Below are 22,341 nucleotides of genomic sequence, written 5' to 3'. Positions count from 1 at the left end.
TAGGAAATGTGCCTGTATGTGATTTCAAGCACCAGTCCCACCTCTGCTTGTACTAATGGGATAAGAGGTTCACATAAAGACTGAATGGAATGTGACTCCCCTGTTCTGCAATAACTCTCTTTGCTCTTTGATAGCAATGCTAATGAGTTTTCGTAATCTATTCCCTTAGTATCTCCCTATGTTTTCCTCCCATCAATAAGACTCTGATTACATAGCACATGGGAATATATTCAATGTTCTCCTCTGTGCTTTAGGGAGAGTATATACCGCCTACTGCCCCAAACCACGACAGAAAACATCAGTAAGAACTTCAGTCATTACAGCGTGGACCCCACCACGCGCTACCCCAACATCAGCCTTAACTTCCTCAAGCCTAGCCAGGTGAGTGTGACGGCCAACGGATCTCCGCCGCCATCTGTTACAGTCGAGAAGCACTTGTGTTGTTTATGTAATATAGCAATGACTGTGTGTGTGTGTTGCAGGTGAGGCACCTCTGCGACACAGGGGAGGCCAGGGAAGTGCGCATTGAAATTGAGAATGTGATCAACTCGTCGACACCAAAGTTGGCCAGAAATGGTTTGTATCTTTTTCATGCCTCAAAAGGAAACTATAGACTGTTTAGGTCGTGGGAAAAGACATTATTTAATGTGCTGATTGATCAGTGTGGGATTTTGCTTCAATCACTGTTGCTGAAATGTAATATTGAACTATTTTCACTCTAGACAATTGCCTGCTTGACAAGCAGTTGCGAGGTAACGCAAAGTCCAAATGCATGGTGTTGCTTTTCAGGGATTCCTAATAGTTTTAACAGTTGGAAAGTCTGTCTGCTACACATGAGTAATGTACAATGAATAGTGGAATGATGGAACTTTGCGGATGGACTGATTGCAGCCTCTTAATTTTTGTTCTGCCTGTACTAACTCGGTCATTGATACCCTCCCTCAAGCTCCCTGGTTTTATTCAGCGGTTTTATTTAATGTCCGTTCCAGCTGTTTTTAAGGTTTCCTGTGGGTTCCGCATCCTCTCCTAACCTCTCATTTGCATCCTTTCCCTCCTTTTTAAAACTCTCACAGTTCATAATGCATCCTCATTGGCTGGTTAAAACTAGTACTAACATGGATGATGATGCCATGGATGAGACAACTTAACGACACTATGCTCAGCCTTCCCTGACCAAGGCCATGAGATTGCCCAGCAAGAGACGTGTAGTGCTGCCCAGAAACTGTTTATGTTTCTTTCTATGTTTAATCCAGAATCTGTTCAACCTGCCGCTTCGCCATCAAGCCTTTCATTTTGTCTCTCTGCCTCACCAGAATCCATAGCTCGATCCAGTAAGCTGCTGAACTGGTGCCAGAGACAAACGGAGGGTTACAGGAATGTGAATGTGACCGACCTTACGATGTCTTGGAAGAGCGGTCTGGCCCTGTGCGCCCTCATTGACCGATACCGACCGGACCTCATGTGAGTATAGAAAAGAAATGCATGCAGAACTCGGGACGGGCCTTTACTGACTCAAATGGCTGGATCAGGTATCCGTGACGCTGTGGCCAATATATTCAGTTCAATACTATGTTTATATACTATGTACATTATGGAATTAAAATGTGTTGCAGCAATAATAAGTTTAACACTTGAATTATATCTACTGTTAATTCAGAGGATTGCCGATGTACAATTGCTTATTTTAGTAACAAATAACAATCTAAATATCTGTTGTATTTTACAAAGTAATGCAGCAATGTTATGGTCAAGCCACATAAAACAATGATCCCAGTCACTTCACACGCATCACAAGGAGCCCACATTAATACAGACGGCAGATTTGTTTCGCAAGAAAACATTTGCAAACTCTTCCAAGCGTGTCCCTTCATGGTCAGAGAGAAAGGGTTAAAACTCCTGCCGTGCCTGTAATGACGGGCCCGCTGTGTTTTTATGTGAGTTTTGTTGGTTTTTAAATTATGTTTATTGTCTGGTTGGGACCTTTTTGTATTGAGTCGTACATCACTGTAAATGAGTTGACGGCTACCAGGCGTAATGGCCTCTTGGGTCCCTCAAGGGAGCCCTGCTCGTGTCCTGGCTTTCCCTCCCACACACACACACACACACACACACACACACACACACACACACACACACTCTCTTTACCCTTACACACACAGTAAAAACAACACAGTCTCCAGTCGCATTGCCTAATGTAGTTTGTTACCCTCTGGAGGCAAAGTGACGATTAGCATTAGAAGCTATAAGTAACTGTGTCCTGCCTGACCTTTTCCAAGTAGTGCAGCGGTTGTGCTCTGCTGCGCTTGATAGGCCAGTTGATGGGAGGAGGAGAGGAGGGGAGAGTGATGAGCGGAGGTGCCTTTGGGATGCTGCATTCACGTGTACTCGTGTACAAGACGTGCGGTGAACGAGGGGAGAGTTCTCTCTGTGCCTTATGTGATGTTCTAATGCTAATGCCTTTTTAAATGGACTGTATGAGCGGTCGAGATGTATTGACGGCCCATCTTAATGGTGTTGTTCAGCTGCAGCATGATGACATTCACTGTAATGCTTTCCACAACATGTATAGTACAGAAATGCTTCTTCATTAGTGTTAAATGCAGGCTCAATGTCAGCGCACATCCGCTCTATCCGAAGCTGCTGTTCAGTTGTGGTAGGAAAATATCGACTAGCTCCCGTTTCTTTGCTGACTCGTCACAAAATGAGACTGATATTTGATCGTTCTTCATTGATTTGGTGTGCGAGATGATCACGAATGATCAGCTGATCAGAAGTTGTTATTCGTTTCAAATCACACATTACATTAGGAGATCCTATTTAGATTGTATTAAATAGCTTAAAAAGCTTCAGTAATCAATACCTTTTTAAATTAACAATCAATTGACAATGTGTAATGTTAAGGCTCATCGTGGACTCTCCTCTCTCTCCATAGCGTTGTTTCCAGCCACAACAGGGCTTTTTGTTTTGTTTTGAGAAACAAGTCTAAAACCCCCCATAAGCTAGCAGACAGATAATAATTTAGCAGTAAGGTGGTGAACATAGTGTAGCGTTTAGCAGCTAAAGATCCAGATGTTTCCCTGCAGGAGGCAGTGGAGAGCATAACAGGGCAAGTGATTATTGGACTTGCACCCGTCAGGTGGTCAGAAACATGACTCAAAAATAAATACTGAATGATAATGTTGCTCTGTACTTGTTAGATTTGTAAATAAGCAGCTATTTACCATATCAATTTGGTGACACCATGTCAATATTGTGTCCACAGCTTGTTTCTGTTGCCACCAAGTGGCGAAAGAAAATCACACTTTAGTGCACCTAAAGTACACCTTAATGGCTGTGATGTAATACTCTTATGGGGGTTAATTAAATATAATTGCCTCTCAATGATGATACACAATGGGGGTCAGGTTTCAGTATTTAAATCAATGGAGAATACTAATTCAAAGTCTCATTTTTGTCAAATATTAATATGACTTTGTCACTAAGATGTAATGAATAGAACTAAAGAATCACAACTTAATATATTGTTAAATAAATCTACATTTAGCAATCAATGACGTGTAGCCTGAGCGTGTGTATTTGTGATACATTTACAGGAGCAGCAGAGGTTTAAGGTTATTGAGATGAGTGCTTGTGTGCTTATGATTATCATGGTTCGTCTGTCTGTCCCTTATCTTGGTCATGCCATGCACTGCACCTATACTGTCCTGTCTCATTCCCTCTGCCCTCAGTGACTTTATTTCCCTGGATGAGCGAGACCAGGAGAAGAACAACCAGTTGGGCTTCGACGTGGCAGAGAGGGAATTTGGCATCTCGCCCTGCATGACGGGCAAGGAGATGTCTTCTGTGACAGAGCCAGACAAACTCTCCATGGTCATGTACCTCAGCCAGTTCTACGAGATGTTTAAGGACACAGTGCCACCTGGAGGTGAGAGTGGGTGATGCAGCAGGGCTGCTGCTTCTGTAATCTGGTGTTGGGAGGTGTCTGTCCACAGTGCTGCAGATGGTTTGAAAACACAATAACCCTTCATTCCGAGAGGATTTAAACAGCTCTTTTTCTCTTCTTGATTTTCCAATTTTGTTCTATTATTATTTCTGTACAGATAAACACAATTTGAGTCCTGAGGAGAAGGCAGCACTGATATCCAGCACCAAGTCCCCCATCTCCTTCCTCAGCAAACTTGGTCAGAGCATAGCAATATCCAGGAAACGAAATCCAAAGGTCAGTGTTTGAGAAATGTCCGTTGCGTTTAAATGTCAAAATTGGCACTTAATCACCTCATTGGTGTAGTAGGAGTGGAAATAACTCATGACGTGTCATCAACAGGACAAAAAGGAGAAGGATGTGGACGGTTTGGGGAAGAGAAGGAAAACCAGCCAGTCTGAAGATGTGAGTAGTTCTGACAGCGAAGTGTCTCAGATGTTGAGTTTGTGATTTATTGTTTGAGGAGCCTATCCTACCGGAACAGACTAATTAATCCCACTAGACTGACGGCAAAAGGCAAACATCTTTTTAAAAAACAGTTTTTCCACTTTCTCGCAGGAGGAGGTATCCAGAACCGGTCGTGACGACAGGCCGTCGGCCCCAGCTGTCCTGTTGGAGAGAAAAATGGATTCCTGTGCTGTGGGGAACCACAACAAAGTCAAAGTCATGGCCACCCAGCTGCTCGCCAAGTTTGAGGAGAACGCTCCACAGTCTACGGGACTCAAACGACAGGTGAGGAGGAAGTCACGTGGTTCATTTTGTGGAATTACTGCTGGCCGGATGCAAAAACAGGCTTTCCACTGAGGCAAGATTAAGCAACAAGGAATAGATGGTCAGGCCTTCTGGACTTTTTTTACAAACTTATTGTGGTTTGTTTGTCCCTTCAATGAATGATTTGATGAACATGTAGATGTGTATGCTGCGTGACAGGGCCTCTGGTCTCTATGGACGAGCTGAAGGCCACTGTATTAATGAGCCGAGGTCCAGAATGCTAATATTGCTCAGGCTGTGTATTGTTCCTGGGTCATGTAGGCGGCCTCGCGGTTCTGGCCGGGCTTGGAGGTGAATTGGTTCGCAGAGCTTTGGTTCTCTTGCCACTGAGAGTGGGAGGGAGCAGTGGGCCTATGGGAACACTAGACATTGTTGTTGAGGGGGAAAGACAACTCTCAACTGTTGCTGTTTGAGAAAATGTTTTGTTATTATGTGTCTTGGAATAGCTGCTTCTGATTTCATTTCATTAGATGAATGCTTCTGCTTGTGTATTTCTTTGGCCCTTTAAAGTGAATGAAAATAGCTGATTATATGATTACGTTGAGACAGAACATAACTTTAGGGGAAGTCTTTGAGGATTTATAAAGGCTAAATAGCAGAACAATTGTTTGGATAAAGATACTTTATGCACCCATTTGTGTTTTCTCTCTCTTTCCAGCTGTTGATGTACCATCTGCATGACATTTCCTTTTAAATATCTCTAAGGGCTATTATAAATACTACACAACTCTCAGCACAGTCATACTTCTTATGCGTATGACTGTCATTTCCTCATTGGTTTTGAACACATGCTTTTCCAAGCCTCTTTGACTCCATCCTTCCATGATTCACTTCCTTCTTTCTGTTTTTCTCTCTCCTTGTTTCCACCTCATCATCATGGACTATGTCATGATCCATCCTTGCACGGTTATCCGGGCCCTCTCACTGGCCTCGCTCGCTGTCACTCACCTTTGTCTGACCACAAAGGGGGACTCTCTGCCCAATCTGGATCAGCTCTTCCCCCTTACCTCGCCCCAAACCCCTGTGAATGAGCCAGTGCGCCTGGCACCGGTCCCAGCATGGAGAAAGGTAAAGAGTGGGACCGCCCCGCCTCGTCCCCATAGACACTTACAGCTAGGTTTACCTTCTAACCATAAGTCCCTGTGGTGTGTCATAGTGGGGAAAGCTGCTTTGTGCTGACCTATACTAGTCTGAGCCTCACCTTCCCTGTAGACCATTTGCAGACCTGTTGTGTCTCAATGGCTCTTGTTGTGTGGTTAACAAAACTGTGTGATTGCTTTTAACTTGTCAGTCAAATAGCTGTGTGTGTGTGTGTGTTCGCTTGCTTGTTTGTGTGAGACACACACGAGTGTGACACCTTCATGGTCTCTCCTCTGCTTCTCCCGTCCTGGTTCAGAGACGCACACAGCAGCAGGAGCAGCTGAGCATTCGCTACAAAGAAATGATCAAGGGTCAGACACTGCCCAACAGAGGGGAGCAGGTATGGTTAGCTACGCTGACCTGGTAGTCCTCCAACAACTTTCACGTCCCATTAAGTCCAGATAGTCCCCACCCCCTTGTAAAATGTTAGTTAGTTGTGATGGTTTAAACACAAAATATCTTACATATGAAAGAGTATTGGGTTTGAAATCTGCATTGTATACATGCACCCCTGGAGTTGTCTTCATCCCCACATTTTGCTGGCGCATTGACAATTTGCTTGGCACAATACAAAAGTATGGAGAAAAAAGTACGAGACCAGATGAAGTGAAGAGTAACAGAATGGGTAGTCAGTCTCCTTTGATGTTATGTAATGACCCTTTTTCTTGTTGCCTTGTCAGACACTTTTCTTTGACCTGAGAGCTCCAGTTTAAGGTTCCACGCTAAGCTTCTGCATACTGTGGAAGTAGATAATTAAACTTGCTATTTTGTTAGCCACCAACCCGACTCGTAGGTGTGTTGAAGTGTTGCTGACTGATTATTCCGACCCCGTGCTACGTCCTCTCCTCCGGCCTCAGTAAAGACCAGCAGCAGCCAGCTGGCCTGCCGGGTTGTCGTCCTGCTTTACTGTTCTCTCATGCAAATAATCAGACTCAGCACAGTGAAGTGCCAGCAGCGGTTTCCCCTGCTGGTGCTTAGAAAGTTGTCTTTTTTTTGTCTCGTCACTAGATTAAGCATTCCCCTCACAGAGACGGATTTAAACTCCAAACTTCCCTCTTTAAAGGGATTTAATTCACGGCTGTTCTTAAAAGTCCTCTCACTGCGCAGCCAGTCTCTGCTGCGAAGGTAATTAACTTAAAGTCTATTGTAAACACTGGAAATAATCGTGATAATCCTAAACACTTACTCTACACAAACTGTTTAGGATTTAAGGCACTCGTATTCAGTAGTCATGTTTTATATTCTTTAAATGTAAAACTTAAAGAAAATGCCTTTCATGACATTTCACAAGGCCTTGTTTTTATGGGGTTTTATAACCTTATAATATAAGATACCTTGAAATATATTTCAAGGTTAATTACAGAGCCAGTGAATTATTTCCTCTTTTGACCATCAGACTGTATTCATACACTGTTTTATTGTTGCCATATACAGTTTGTGGTCTGTTTCAAAGGTTATGTGTATGGAAACGTGTGTGTCAGGCTAACGGTGCATGTAGTGTAAGTGAACCTAAGCAAGTGAAGTGGTGCCGCACATTAATTCTATTAACTACATGGATAACAAAATGTTTGCTGATGTAAATATCTGAAGCTATAATTTTACCTTTTTTGTTTTGCAAGGTTTTCAAAGCATTGCTATTCATTTCTGGCTGTGAATGACAACAATTAGGAGTGTGGGGCGTATTTACTCTTTCATCATCATTCTCTTCTTCTTCTGCTGAACCTGCTGTCCCTGTCCCTCATCTCTCAAGGCCAGAGGCGGTGCCGACCGACTGTCCAGCTCGGGCTCTCGGAGCTGCCCAAAGAAAACCATTCTGCTCCCTTCTTCCTCCTCCACTTCCTCGCTCTCGCTTCACTCAGAGGTGACACACAGTCTGCTGTGTGTGTGTGTGTGTGTGTGTGTGTGTGTGTGTGTGTGTGTGTGTGTGTGTGTGTGTGTGTGTGTGTGTGTGTATGTATCTGCCACAAATCCATGGCAGACCCATCTAGTGGCCCCCTTAATCCTACTCCCCTTTCTTCTTCTCTGAAAGCATCCTCTAATTGTGTCTGCTGTACCTCAGATTTGGCCTCTGCAGTATGCGGGTGTAAATAATAAAAAAAACAAAAGCGCTGCATTTCTCCAAATGACTGCCTAGAGAGGTTGCGGTCTTGTTTACTTCCCGTGTGTGTGTGTGTGTGTGTGTGTGTGTGTGTGTGTGTGTGTGTGTGTGTGTGTGAGAGATTATCAAGAGGAGCTGCTTGTTTTCATGCGGAAGGGTATGCCGTTTGCATGTGACAGCTTGTGAATAAATGTAAAACTCCAGGGAGTAATTTTAACTTATCGCCGGGCACTGTCAAGAGACTCTGCATAACAAGCTGTTCTCTAACACAACAACTCCTTTCTGTGACTGTGTTTATGCTCCATGCGAACCCAAAGTGTTAATAAAGCGCGTGTGTCTGCTCATTTCTGCCTTCAAGCATTTGCGTAAAAGTCCGGAAGAAGAGGAGCTTGAATACTACGAGATGCCTCTGAAATACGGGGTAGAGTACTTGAGTGATTGCATGGATACGTGTTCAGCTTGTCACTGCTGTTTGTGGTTGGATTTTCTTCATGAGATAATGGTTTAGTAGCTGTGAACAAACTGCTTTATGGAACAAATCAGGCTTTTAACAGCACGAGCCCTTTAGCTACACCGAATCATCGTCAAGTCTCAATAGAGCTTCCCTTGGCAGGAGCGGAAGCCGCCCCACCTGACAACACCCATTCACATACCTGGCATACAAGAGAGGGCTGACCGCCTAATCTCCAGGTTTAAGGGCAAACCCGACAAGCCACCAAAGGTGAACGCCGTGCATGGACATTTTAGGAGAACAGGGTTTATAATATTCAGATTTTTTTTTTTTTTTATTGGTCACATTTCTTGGCCTGCACTGTATGTGAAGGGCATACAACTGGTGTTTGTATGCACATCCTCCTGAATCTAATTCCCTCTTTAAACTATTCTTCTTTCCCCCGTGGAGCCAAAGAAAAAGCCGTCCCGTTTCTTTTTAGAGCAGTGGCACTTGTCCCGGGACCCGACTGCGAGTCCTGGTTCCCCGCTATCCTCTCCTGATTCTTCTAGAAAGGTTAGGTTTTGGTGTCACTAAGTCACCCCTTATGGCAGCTTTAATTTTGAGAACAACGCCTCACTTTAAGGCTCTCTCAAGCTTGTTCAGTCTGTGTTTATCTCAAGTGTGCTCTGATGTTCTGCTGGATAGTCCCACTTAGTGCATTGCTTTGCTTTCATCGTTTTACCCACACCGGATTAAATTACTGCTATAAAAACAATGGCGTACAAACTATCTGTGGTTATTACTGCAATGACAAGCTTTTTGAGTAGGAGATATTTTTTTGGGAAAGAATAATTACATTTTCCGCTTTGTACATCCCTTTTGTGACTGAATCATCTATTTCTCTGCAGGAGCCGGCAAGGCCTCTGCTCTCCGATGATGAAATGCCCTTATATGTGCTTAGTATTCAGGAGAGGGCTGAGCTACTTGCCTCTCAGTTCGAGGGCAAGCCAGCCGGACCGCAGGTGACATTTCCCCATTAACACAGACATCTGATTTGATAATCTAAAAAATATGCATCTTGATAAAAGAGCACACTAATTTTGCAAACTTTCCCTGTTGGTCAACTTTACCTTTTCAAGAGTATACACCATCATCGTCCATTTATCCCACTAGATTGTTGGATCTGCTCCAGTATTCAATACTCAGCATTAGGCTGAACTAGCGATTGTAAAAGGGCAGCATGTTAATAATAATTCATATTAGCAGTAAAGTGCATGAAAAAAAAACATGACATTTCACATGTAAACCGTCGGGTTAATATGATATTTATTATGTAAACTGTATGAAAGGACAGTTTGTAAAAAACAACAACTAAGAAATAGAAATAGCCTAGCTGCCTTTTCTTACTCAGCAATTTATGCTAATGCATTAGCATAGAACACGAGAGGGAATGACTCAACAGCTAACGGCAAAAATAAATCAACTTTTATCTTTAATTCAAGTGATTTTATTTGCCATTGGCAAAGGTGCCCAAAAGTAATAGAACACAATTTCTTTACAATAATTAGAAAGCGCTGAACTCAGCAATGTATGCTAGCTTGTTAGCGTGGAACCCCCGAGGTGATGGAGCTGATCATGAGGCTGCTCTCCAAACACAATTTAGTTTGATTTCAGAAAGTGGTGTGAAACTGTTCATATTGGGTTTCTTAATTGTTAAATTACTATTTTGAAACGACTCTCTTCTCCCTCCTTCGTGTGGAGCCCAAGAAAAAACCCTCCCGTTTTTTTACGGAACAATGGCACTTGGCCCGAGCCCGGTCTCCCCCCGGTTCTCCCCACTCCACCCCCTCCTTGAGACAGGTAGTGGTTTCCCGCCCGTCAGGAATGCAGTGTGGTGACGCTAACGCACTGCACGCCGTCTTTCATGACTTAAGCTCCCTTGAAACTTGCTTGAAAAGCCGTCTGCTTGTTGTGAAATATTAAGAAACTCATTTGCAACCTGTTAATTGTTTTCTGTTGTCGTAGTGTTTTAGCATGTGGGTGAGTAATCAGTCCTTGTGACTGTGACTACCTGGACAAATGTCAAAATATTCTCAGCTGGCACACCGCTTCAACTTAATTATACTTCCCGCAGTTATTTTACCAAGGGAGTCTCTAGTAGTTGTTTTGGATTTGCAAGAGCAGCTTGGCTGCAAAATAAATAAATCTCATCTAGTATAATTCCCATGTTGACAAGCACAGTTCCAATTGTGGCAGGGTAACAACTTTGCAACGCAGGGGGACTGCAACTCGTCCTCTGATCCATCCACAGAAATAGTTTGCATGGTTTAGGATTGCCTCATACAAAATACACCTCAATTCAATTGTTAATTATATACACACGCACGCTCACACACATGAGCTGTGTGTGTGTGTGTGTGTGTGTGTGTGTGTGTGTGTGTGTGTGTGTGTGTGTGTGTGTGTGTGTGTCTGTGTGTGTGTGTGTGTGTGTGTGCATGCGGATACAAAAGAAACGCTTGACTGCTTTACTTGGTCTTCATAAACATTGACGTTACAGAAGCACGCCTGCACTTAGTTTCGTCGTCGTCTTTTGAAATGCGGTAAAGATCTCTCTTTTTCTGATGTCCCAAATCCAATAATGCTCTGTGTTGGCACGTATACGCAGTGAGTCTTAGCTACTGGAGCTACGTTTGGTTTTGTGGTGAGGCGGGGCTGCCGGCACATCTAAACGCTTGATCAATCGAGCATGAAAATGTTGCTTTGTCATGTCTAAATGTCCTGTCAGACACCATTGTTGTGCTTAATGCTCTCTTCTTCCCACTTCCACCATCTCTCACATTTATCTTTCTTTTTCATCCACCATGTTCTAATGTTTGTCCACCTGTATTTCTTTTTTTTTCTCCCTTTAATGCTGTTGATAGCGCTATGTCAGGATGTACAAAGGCGTTGGCTCATTGGCTGAGCAGATAGCCAATCAGCTTCAATCTCAGGAAGATCCTAAGCCTTTACCTGAAAAGAGGGACTTGGTAAGCATGCTGCCCCAGTGGTAGGAGGCATGTGGCTCGCATAGATCACAAGTGTCGACCAGCGAGTTGTTTCAGACACTGAAGTGTTAGTTTTCTGTCACAGTTCAACATTAATCCACCTTCCTCTAGCTGGTGTGTGTGTGTGTGTGTGTGTGTGTGTGCGTGTTTGCTCCTCCACAGGTAACTGCTGTTTGGGATACCGTTGTGGTTGTAGATCATTTTCATAATGATAAGAGATCCCCATTCCTTCTGACAAATAACCTCTGTTGTGGTCTTGTCCTTGGGTTATAAGTAGCTCAACACCCAGCATTTATCCGGCAGTGGCTGGGCGTGTGATGTCCACAAAATCTTTGACGTTTAAGCCTCTCCTCTCCTCTCACTAAAAACCTAATCACTGCGTTATCCTTCCGCAGGGCTCACTAAGAAAAGAGTTCCCCGCCAACATTGGGGGCAGCGACGTGTGCTTCTTCTGCCGCAAGCGTGTGTACGTGATGGAGAGGCTGAGCGCAGAGGGGAAGTTCTTCCATCGCAGCTGCTTCAAGTGTGAATACTGTAGCACCACGCTACGCCTGTCCTCCTACGCCTTCGATGTGGAGGACGGTAAGACTGCTGTTTAGATAACTTTAAAAAAATGTCTCCTTATCTTTGCGATTGTCTATTTATCGTAAAGTTCCTAATAATCAACTGTCGCCAAAATGAACTGATCTTGTCATAACAGCAGAATAAAAACAAAACAATCTTAGGAAAACAAAAACAAAGGCATGCTTTTTTTTTTTTTTAAGCGTCGATTTGTACAATTGGTGAGACTCTGGCAGATTCACAATGCACACCAAACCCTCCCTCCATGGATGTTTACTGCAGAAAGCAAGATAAATGAGCTGACAGCAACACATAGACTGCACCAAGTGTCACCAGGCTCGTCTCATTTTTCTACAAACACATATGCCGCCAGAATAATGTGATAGATGCTACAATTATATGACATTTCAACGCCTCCTGGCTTTTAACATCTCAACTTTAAAGACGTAAGCTGACGTTACATTCCACTACGTTGACTTCAGAAGAGCCAAGTCCAGTCTCATAGTTATGGAGTCATTTCCCCTCTTGGGGAGGTGCCCAAGGACAGGCGGCAGTTTATTGAGAAAGAGAAGCTGTTCAGCTGTTCTGAGTCAGCCGTGGGACTTAAACCCACTGATGGTCTGAGCTGAGACCGAAAGGAAGATCTTTTCATTCAAAATGACAAACGCACAGTGTACTTCTGCAGCAGAGATGAACCCTGTGGACTCTGTGAGGTGGAATGTGCAGAATGTGCACTGTACACATTTGTTTTTGTATTGAATTGATTTGCTCATGTGCTCTGTGTCTCCTTTATCCTGCAGGAACATTTTACTGCAAGCCTCACTACTGCTACCGCCTGTCTGGCTATGCTCAGAGAAAGAGGCCCGCTCCATCCCCCACTCCCATCACTGCTAAGGTACCGGTTTCCGTTTTACCCGTTGAAATCCTGGTGGAAATCAGGATCCACTGGCGCAATAATGAAGAAATAAATTGTTTTGTTTGTCTTCCAAATGCCCTGCTGAAGCACGCAGCAGCTAACATGCGGGAGGCAGATTGAGTATAGGTTGACGTCGTCTGTCTTGCAGGAGAACCAGGCGCCCCAAACTCCCACGGCGACCGTGGATGCCCCCGGGAGGGCGATGGCAGCAGCAGCGCCCTCGGCCGAGCTCCAGCCCTCAGGTACCCCACTTTCCTCTCTTGCTGTGGCGGCTGCGCCCTACCGTCTGGTCAAGGGCGCGGGAGTCCGGCTGCGTTCCCTCCGCCGCACGCTCTCCTGGACCTGCCACCAGGTGGCGCACAACCCGCTAGACTCTCCCTTTCTGTGTACCTACTGCTTCTACCTCTTCTGCTGTTTCACCATCAATGCCCTGCTCAACCTCCTCTAGCATGACTCTCTTGTCCCTCCTCTTCTTCCCTTCCTTCCATCCATAGATTTAGATGACTGTATTGACTCACTGAGCCTGCGGCCTGTTCATGTAAATCTTGTGATTCCTTGATTGATTTCTCATTTGAAGATGCATCATTCTTTCCGTCTCAGACATTTTCTGACTTGTGATTGGTCGAGGCAGTTAAGCAGCGTATATTTTTTAAATTGAATGGTGCATCTTAAATACATTTTAATTTTTCTTGGCTTGGTAATTAAAAAAAGAGTTGGACAGAGTTCCTTCTGGTCGGCTCTCCAAGCAGCAATATTAGCTATTTGTAACTCTCTTCCTGGACTGATTTTATTATCAGATGTGGCAGTAATGTGCCAGCTGTTTTACTCAAAATATCAGTTCAAACTCACACATAGCAGTACATTCCTGTAATCTAAGGTAATTACATCAACATGTTTGTTACCTGCTGGTGTTTTAATGAAGAGCCAAGCTTTATTCTGTTGTGATTGTAACCTCTAGTGGCCTGTGACTGCTTTCTTTTAGCTCTACCTTCCTCCCGTGTGATCTGTTTCTTTTAGAGCCTGCTTTTTGATGTGTTTCCTTCTCTGTTTTGCACCTACAATATCCCTTTTTACTAAAACTCACCGTACTGTGATGAAGTGCCTGTATCAGTGCTTTAGTGAGCTTTACCTTTCCCCCTCCTATCAGAGCAGCTTAAAACTGAGAGCTCTACTAGTGCTTGAATTAGTGCCTGTGATTAGTGCCTCGGCCTCTCACCCTCCACCCATTGCTGCCAAGACCTTCTTGAGTTTGCTTAATATAGTGCATCTTCGCTATTGTTATGTATAACCAACAAAACTAGAAAGAGCTGAACAGAACAGGCCGGTAACGGAAGAAGAATCGTATGAATTTAAATAAGTTATGTGTAGGCCTGCTGCATTGTGTGGCAAGAGTAGTATTATAAATTGAGATTGTGTACTAATACTATATAAAGATATGCAACATTCATTTTAAATAGTAATACATTTGAAGAATTACTTTCATTATTAACGATAGGCGTCATGGAACAATAGCAATACGATAAGCAAAAGATGAGACGCATCACATGTGTTGAGGTAAAATCATGCCATAAGTTTATCCCTATAGACTACATGGTAATATGCATTTAGTAACAATTATTTTTCCAGTATTCCTAATGTTTTAGTTATTCCCTTTTATAGGGTTAATAATATTCATTATTTATTATTTTTAAGGTAGACATGTAATATATTGTAAAATATATATATATATATAATATTAAATATATAAAACCAAAATGTGCATAAAGCATTTGTAATTCATTTGGTTTTAGTGGAAAGGTGACTCATAAAAGTGGAATTAATAGGGAATTTCTCTTCACAGCTGTTTCTATTTGGATGTAAAATATTTGGAGGTAATGATAATAAATAAATAAATAAATATAATTGCAGCTGTTTGACCACATTCCGTGTCTTCACAGAATGACATGTGCTCCAGGGTCAAATATCACACACATTCATTATCACACCTCACTTTTTTTAAGTGCTATTTACGTGGGGTCAGAACACTTTAATCTCTGTTTAAGTGGAGGGACCAAAAGTTTAGTATAATGTGGAGGATACTGATTTTGATCCATTTCATTCATAATAAGCGATATCCAAGTAAATTGAAAATACAAATTTAGGAAAATGCAGTTTTAAGATTTGCTTCTCAGGATGGGAAAAAGGCAAGGCACCAACCTGGTACTTACAACTGTAGTATGACAGAATCATTTTAGAATGTCAAACTTATCTGTGTTTGTTGATAATATTTGCTGTAGGAATATAATCTAATGCAATAAATTCAGTTATAGATCTTCAATTGGTGTGTCCTTGTCAGTTTGTTCTTAAAATACCAAGTTGCTTTGGTTTAGTGGGGGTAAAGGGGGAAAAGTCATGAGTGTGAAAAGACACTAGTTACATTGTTGGAGGTGTGATGGATTTGATGCTACGAGGCGGTTATGTTTTTTACAAAAAGTGTCCCAGTGGATCTGTGATCCAGTTCATGTACACAGACGGATACAGCATCAACATGGCCTTTTCAGTCAGCCCTGCACGGCTGCCCCTCTCTCTACTGTTGCACCTATCTGATTCTCAGTTGCCTCTTTTGTGCTCTCTTCCCCGCTTCCCTCCAACCTGGTGCCCATCCCCGATGTCACCATTTCCCCTCCACCGTCCGCTCGATCGATCCACAGTACCAGTGGCCAACGGACTGCAGGAGCCCAGCCTCGCTAAACGTCTGCGGGGAACTCCAGAGCGCATCGAGTTGGAGAACTACCGCCTGTCCCTGCAGAGGGAGGAGGAGCTAGAGGAGGTGCCTGAGGAGACGCTGGCCGAACACAACCTCAGCAGTGTGCTGGACAAGGCCGCAGACGCCGACCTGGGCTCCAGGTGAGAGCATGAAAACAGCTGAGATGTGCACTTTTTTTTAAATGGCACTGTTTGAGTTTTGGGATTTTGTAATTTGCTGGAATTTTTACATTGATTGTTGCAGCTGATCCTTTGATGGATTGTTTCTAGTTAGTCAAAGTCAAACACAAACTCCTCATTTTTCCTGTGTGCATTTCTTTAAGTGAGGTATCCAGTTGAGGGACAAACTCACATTCAGTGACATAAATAACTCCATCCAGCAGGCCAAGTAACAAACTGCAACATGGAAACATTTTCAATATGGATTAATCTACTGAGCATGTTATTAACCAATCTATCAATTATTCGGGAATTGTCGCATGTAAGTAAATAGCAAAAATAGTGAATTATTAAGTGATAGAAAAAAACAGAAATGGAAGAAATAAATGTCACGCTGGGCTGTTTGTGATGTCCTTTTTTCTGACATTTTACAGTTTAAGAGTTTAATTAATAAAAATATAAATCGGTACAGAAATAATTGTTAGTTGTGGCCCTATATTACTTTTTTGCCTGAAGCACCCAAAGAGTTTGCAGGTGAACCTTTGGACAAATACAAATTGCTAAAGTCAGCCTGACAATAAGCTGAAGGTCAATCCTTCACTGACCTTGCAGTTTGTCTGTTTTTCCCTCCCACTTGTTCTAACACTTTACTGGGATTCCTCCTCTGTTTTCCAACAGTAGCTCAGAGTCCGACATGGATGAGGAAGACGAGCAGGAGGATCAGGATCTGGAGGAAGGCGAGCAGCAGCCTCTCAGCCCTTCAGACCTTGGCGGTGTTCCCTGGAGGGAGGCGGTGGAGATCCACGCCAAACTGAGAGGCGACGAAGACGATGCTCAGGCCGACGCAGTCAGCAGAGACGAAGACGATGAAGAGTCTGAGGAGGAAGATGAGGACGAAGATGATGATGATGATGAGTCGAGCGATGGTAAATTTGTTTCTCCACTCTTGGGGTGTGATTCAAGATGTTTTTTTCTGTCAATGTTGTGTAGTTTGTTTTCTTTGGTGTATGTTTGGTGTCTGAACTTCAAAATCTGTCAATGTCTCAAACATTGTTCTCCTCATCCGCTCTGATTTCCTCCTTTTCATCCCCTCCTCTTCATGACTCCCCTTCCCCTATGTCCACTGTGTTTGTGTGCACCCATGAATGTGTGTATCTGTGTTGTTGTTGTTGTTGTTGTTGTTGTTGGGCCTCTGTCTCCCCCTGCTGGCAGAGGGGGACTACTGCCCGTGGGATAAAGAGCTCCAGTCAGGCCTTTGGCTGGAGAAGCACCTCACAGATGAAGACGATGTTGGTACATTTAAAGGTAGCCGCAAAACGGCCTGTGGATGCGTTTGCAGTGTCTATGAGCGTGAAATATAATCCTGGCTGGTTTGGGTTTCCTTTTTCAAGGACTTCTACAATAAGTGTGTGGCTTTTACTTTTTTGTTTGTTTGTTTGTTTGTTGTTTGCAGTTGTGTTTTAACGGATATTTTGTGTTAACGATGCATTTTCTTTCAAAGACTTGCTGTGAGCCATTTTAACCGGTTATTAGCCTGTTTTACAACCTCAGTTTTTGTGTATGGCCTAAATACACTAATCTGGGAGATTCTTGTGTTCCCCCTGTAGGCGCTGCAGCTATGTTTTGCCATTGAGTTGCAGAATTGTGGATATTATTTCTCCCATTAACCTTATATCTTTGAAGTTCACATTTATGGTTTGATTTGTATAATTTTTTTGCAGTCTAGTGCATGCAGCCTCCCTCTACTTGGCCTCTCCGATGAGTTATTTTAGTGCCACTGTATTCTAACTGTCTCTTTGCCTTTTCTCTTTCATTTTTGTCTTGACCCTCCTCTCTTTGTCATCTACTACTACCTTTCCGGCACAACTCCCTTCATCTCTCTTTATCTGCCTCTGACTTGCATCAAACACACACACACACACACTCACACACACTTACTCCACCGTATGCCGACACCCTCCTTTAGCCAGGAACATACAGATCCAACAAGTCCTGCAGCCTGTGGATCCCCAGGCCATTCCAGGTTTGGTGAGAACACGCCCGGACTCTGAGGGAGACAAGGAGGGCCAGCTGGCCTCAGCCTCCCAACTGTCCCAACCCTCTGAGCCCACACAGCCCTCCTCCACAGGTAACCCACCCAGAGGAGCTGAACACCTGGGAAGGTTTCGCTGGGCGAAGAAGTCCAAGGCTTTAGGCCTCACAGGGTTACGGTTCAGCGTGTCTCATTTCACCAGTGTGGCTGCTGCTGTTCTGTTTCGTACGTCCGTGTCTGCGACAGGAGGAGCCACCTCCCCCAACTAACTTACCTGTTGTTCATAATCATCTCTGATTTTGTACATTTTTGTCACTTTTGATTTTTTCTTTGGAATGTCTTATTTTGTGTTCAATCTTTTAATTTGTCGTTTGGAGTCACTGCGGTGATCGTGATGTTTAACCACAACCCAGTGCACCCCATAACCGCCTTGTCAGTTCCTTTTGATTTTGTTCTTTTGTGTTCTGCTATGTTCTCTCCATGTGTCTAATTACTTTACTGTTATTTCCCTGCCATCTATCCCTCGTTGTTTCGTATCCTCTGGTTTGAACGTAGCCCCCGCCCACACATCCGCCCGACACGAGGCAGTGAGAGTCTGGTTGGAGTCCATGTCTGGAGGTAGCACAGACTTATAAGGGATCATGACATCCCGTCTTAGACTCTCTATCTGTCTGGCCTTTTCCTGGAGCATGCAGAGAACACGCTCCGATGCCAGTACACTCACAAAAGCTTGCATGCTGCAAGGCTGCCGCTCTCAAGAGTTCTGCACTCTGTGGGTCTCATTTCACTTCCCGACCTCTTATCCTAAAGCCATCCAACTTCCAACAATATGTATTTTCTCTTTACTCACATAGTATTACTGTAAAGCTATGTACTCCAGAGACAGACGAGCCATCAAGGCTTGAAAACACTTAACACCACAGTGTTTCTCTCGCTGATGGGTAGTGTGTGAAGTATTTCATGCCATTACTGTTGTTCTCTATTTTTTTGACTAACCCGTAAATTGCACTTGTACTCGCACACAGTTTAGATATTGAGGCTTTTGAGGTATTATATAAACTTTTTAATAGCTTGTCTGAATGTAATGAGAGTCCTACACACATAATTGGATTCATAGGCAACACTTGTATTCTAGGTTAAAAGCTTAGTGACGATCTCCTTGTGCTCAAACCCACGAGATTTTGTCTACTGAGCTAGTTAATGTTGTGATATTATTCTAAAACTGAATAGATTGGTTTCACCTTTTGTTAGAAACAAAGTCTCTCCCTTCACATTTTGTTTAAATGAGGGATTATTGCTCGTCACTTAACCAATGTCATTAACCTTTTGCTTTTGCTTGGTTTAAATGTCATCCATTTGCACATTTAAGAATGGATCGCTGCATGCATCTATTACTAATGCTGCTGTGAGCCAAAACCATTTATTCATTGACTGATTTATTGGATTTTATTTGCAAAGCTAATGTATGATTGTCTCGCCAGAGAATTTTCCTTCAAGCTGTCTTCAGAAAAAAACACAAAGGCTTTTGGTTTTGAAGCCTTTTCATCTTTTTTTCAGTCTTTCATTCTTTCCTGTAACTACGCTCTACTCTTCGAAACTGGTTTTGACAGATTTCTTTTTCTAAGCAATCTTTGAACACTGGTGCTTTTCTTTTAACATTTTTACCTAAAGGAAGAATTTCTGAAAAGAGTTCAGTGACGGTTAGGAAGTGGGAAAAGGTTCCTGCTGTGTTATTGTCTGAAGAGTGTGCCACCCAGCTAAGTCTTTCCATTTCATTGTCATGTCAGAGCCCTGTGAGGATGGAGATTTGGAAGCAGAAGCAGACAGTCCAGATATTGAGCCCGGTACAGAGATGGATCAGGGTGAGCGGTCACAATTCTCAATTCAACGCGACATTTTTGATTCACAAATAACTCGGCTCTATTATGATAAAAGAATGTCAAATATGAACAATATAAAGCTGTGTAACAATTGAATATTTCATCATGTGAATTCTAGATGACATCCCTTCGGATGCAGAAGCTGAGGCTCGTTTGCACCAGTCGGAGCCGGCTGAAGTATGTCCTGAGGAGCAAAGGAAACCAGAAAGTCGGAAAACAGCCTGCGGTATTGGTACATGCCCTAATAATTCATCTAAATTGATCACTCAGAAATCATTTGTACATGAATAAAAATAAGGCATTGTTCTTGTTTTTGTTCCATTCAGAGCCGTCCGGCGTCGGCCCCATGCAGAAAAAAGATGTTGTTCTTTTCCCACTCAAAGCATCTCCAGAGCCCCAACCACAGGTGAGACAAATCCACACCTCAAGTTGAAGTCATGTGACGTTAGTTTGGACTGAATCCTGATCTTCTCCGTTTCTTTTTCCAGATAACGCCGCTGAAGTCTCCTGGCACGCGCTTCTTCCCAGAACCATTCATACCCGAGGAAAGGAAGACTGAGGGGTCAACTCCTTCTCCTTCTCCAGCCGCCAGCAGCCCACTGTGCCCTCCACCTGCTCCAGTCCACGATCCGTCCTCTGTCCCTTCTCCTACTCTTGCTGCTGCTGCCTCCCCTGTCAACGTCCCTGCCTCACCTCCCCTAAATTCACTCTCCAAATCACCCATCAACTCTCCAGCCATCGAGTCACCTGTCAGATCACCCGTCAGATCCTCAGTCAAGTCATCTGCTGGCTCCCCAATCCGCTCTCAGCCCACCCCGCTACCAGAGACTTGCACACCTAAATCTCCTGTCTACCCTCACCGCTCTATTTGCCCTCTCACGGGCAACCCTCTCTCCCCAATCTGTGCTCAGCCGTTGCCCTGCCAGGAGCCCTCGTCGCCCCTCACCTCGGACTCTCCCGTCAGAAATCAGCCGGTCCCCGGCGTCACTTCGACGCCCATGACCAAAACGGACACGGGCACGCCTGAACCCTCCACGTCCATAGATTCCTCGACAGAGGAAACTCCGTCAAAAAAGACGGATATCATTGAGGAGTTTTGGTTGAAGAGTGCTGAGATCAGGAAGAGTCTCGGCCTTACTCCTTTGGACCGCAGCAGTAAAATCTTGGAGAAGAGTGTTGTTACTGCTCCATCGCAGGACTCCACCCCCGTCAAGCCTCAGTCCCCAGACATGCCGGAGGAACAGAAGCCCGCCTTTACTGGCCGAGCTATCATTCGCAGACTCAACATCACTCTTGAAGGTCAGGTCATCACCCCGGTTGCTCCCGCGGAGCCCAAGAGTAACGGCTCTGATCGGAGGGACCTCAGCAGCAGCTCTGGTTTGGGGCTGAATGGGAGCACGGCCATTAGCCAGACCGCAAACAGCGACGGCTACAACACATCTGACTCCATCATGCTCACCCCGCCCTCCAGCCCGCCACCACCTGTGCCTGCTAATCAGTCTCCAGCCGTGTTCAGGCAGCAGAGACATCAGGTGTCCTGGAGCAACGGAACAGACCAGCCTCCATCCGAGCGTGCCAAAGAGCCAGCAAAAACCAAGAGTCCCGTTCCCGCACCGAGGACCCAACTGAGCCCCGTGTCTGCACCTAAACCCGCGCCTAGGAAGGTCTCCTCGCCTCAGGCGGATCCAGAACCAGCTCCAGTGGTCGTCATGAGGGAGAAGAAGAAGCCCCGGCCGCAGGAGGTGAGGAAGTCCTTCGTGGAGACGGTGGAGGAGATTCCGTTCGCTGATGACGTGGAGGAGTCCTGCGACGAGCGGACGCCCGAAAGGAGCATGAACAGGTACTATACTCCACCCACCAGCAAGCCCAGCAGGGAGAGGCCACCCCTGCATCTGGCTCTAGCGATGGAAAACGGTAAACCCAATATCCCTGGCAACCAAGCCCTTAAGAACCAGAGGGCAACTCAATTCTCCCCGGAGGCCAAGGAGATCGCAGAAGAGAGAATGAAGGCCAGAGAAAAGTCTGTTAAGAGCCAGGTTTTGAAAGATGCAATGGCCAAGCAGCTAAATAAAATGAAAGAGTCCGACATAGACCAGGGTGCCTCACCTAAAGTGGCCTGGAGCGTAACCCAAGATGTTGCTGCAAAAAGTAAGAAGTCAGCCGGATTCCCAAAGACATCAGCCGTGAAAGCTCTGGAGTCGAAGAAGGCCGAGACTTTACCCGAGCGCTTCTTCAGCAGCAACAAGAGTCTGGACAGCTCCGTGGCTTCGTCAGACGGCTCCTCGGCGGGTAAGAGCAAGAAACGGAGTTCCCTCTTCTCGCCGCGCAAGAATAAGAAAGAGAAAAAAGCCAAGAACGACAGCAGCAGGCTCTCCAGCACGGACGAGACGCCGCCCAAACACAAGTCCCTGTGGAAGGCGGTCTTCTCGGGGTACAAGAAGGACAAAAAGAAGAAGGAAGATAAGTCGTGTCCGAGCACACCGTCCTCAAGCTCCACCACTCAGGACTCTGGCAAGAAGAAAGCTTCGCCTCTTGGGAGATCATCGGATAAGAAAGGTGATCCAGAGTACTTTTTGAATG

General features: G+C 44.5%; 1 protein-coding gene across 1 annotated transcript in view; it reads left to right on the top strand.

Moving 5' to 3' along the window:
• Positions 1-22,341, top strand: part of mical3a (microtubule associated monooxygenase, calponin and LIM domain containing 3a) — a gene marked incomplete at its 5' end in the record, with an annotated part of 47,751 nt that overhangs the window by 5,051 nt on the left and 20,359 nt on the right. The window contains 29 exons of the mRNA XM_079223719.1: positions 255-381; positions 483-576; positions 723-752; positions 1,314-1,461; positions 3,729-3,925; positions 4,101-4,219; positions 4,325-4,387; positions 4,541-4,714; positions 5,720-5,821; positions 6,150-6,233; positions 7,644-7,754; positions 8,350-8,412; positions 8,605-8,712; positions 8,893-8,997; positions 9,333-9,446; positions 10,192-10,284; positions 11,346-11,450; positions 11,864-12,050; positions 12,830-12,924; positions 13,094-13,187; positions 15,636-15,831; positions 16,528-16,775; positions 17,062-17,154; positions 17,816-17,977; positions 18,437-18,499; positions 19,669-19,743; positions 19,880-19,993; positions 20,088-20,167; positions 20,250-22,317. Coding sequence (XP_079079845.1) covers positions 255-381; positions 483-576; positions 723-752; positions 1,314-1,461; positions 3,729-3,925; positions 4,101-4,219; positions 4,325-4,387; positions 4,541-4,714; positions 5,720-5,821; positions 6,150-6,233; positions 7,644-7,754; positions 8,350-8,412; positions 8,605-8,712; positions 8,893-8,997; positions 9,333-9,446; positions 10,192-10,284; positions 11,346-11,450; positions 11,864-12,050; positions 12,830-12,924; positions 13,094-13,187; positions 15,636-15,831; positions 16,528-16,775; positions 17,062-17,154; positions 17,816-17,977; positions 18,437-18,499; positions 19,669-19,743; positions 19,880-19,993; positions 20,088-20,167; positions 20,250-22,317 — 5,312 coding nt within the window. The remainder of the gene's footprint in view (positions 1-254; positions 382-482; positions 577-722; positions 753-1,313; positions 1,462-3,728; positions 3,926-4,100; positions 4,220-4,324; positions 4,388-4,540; positions 4,715-5,719; positions 5,822-6,149; positions 6,234-7,643; positions 7,755-8,349; positions 8,413-8,604; positions 8,713-8,892; positions 8,998-9,332; positions 9,447-10,191; positions 10,285-11,345; positions 11,451-11,863; positions 12,051-12,829; positions 12,925-13,093; positions 13,188-15,635; positions 15,832-16,527; positions 16,776-17,061; positions 17,155-17,815; positions 17,978-18,436; positions 18,500-19,668; positions 19,744-19,879; positions 19,994-20,087; positions 20,168-20,249; positions 22,318-22,341) is intronic.

This window comes from Taurulus bubalis, assembly GCF_910589615.1.
Source record: "Taurulus bubalis genome assembly, chromosome: 9".
NCBI classification, from domain to species: Eukaryota; Metazoa; Chordata; class Actinopteri; order Perciformes; family Cottidae; genus Taurulus; species Taurulus bubalis.
The sequence above is the reverse complement of the archived record's forward strand: the minus strand, read 5'-3'. Positions and strand labels throughout refer to the sequence as shown.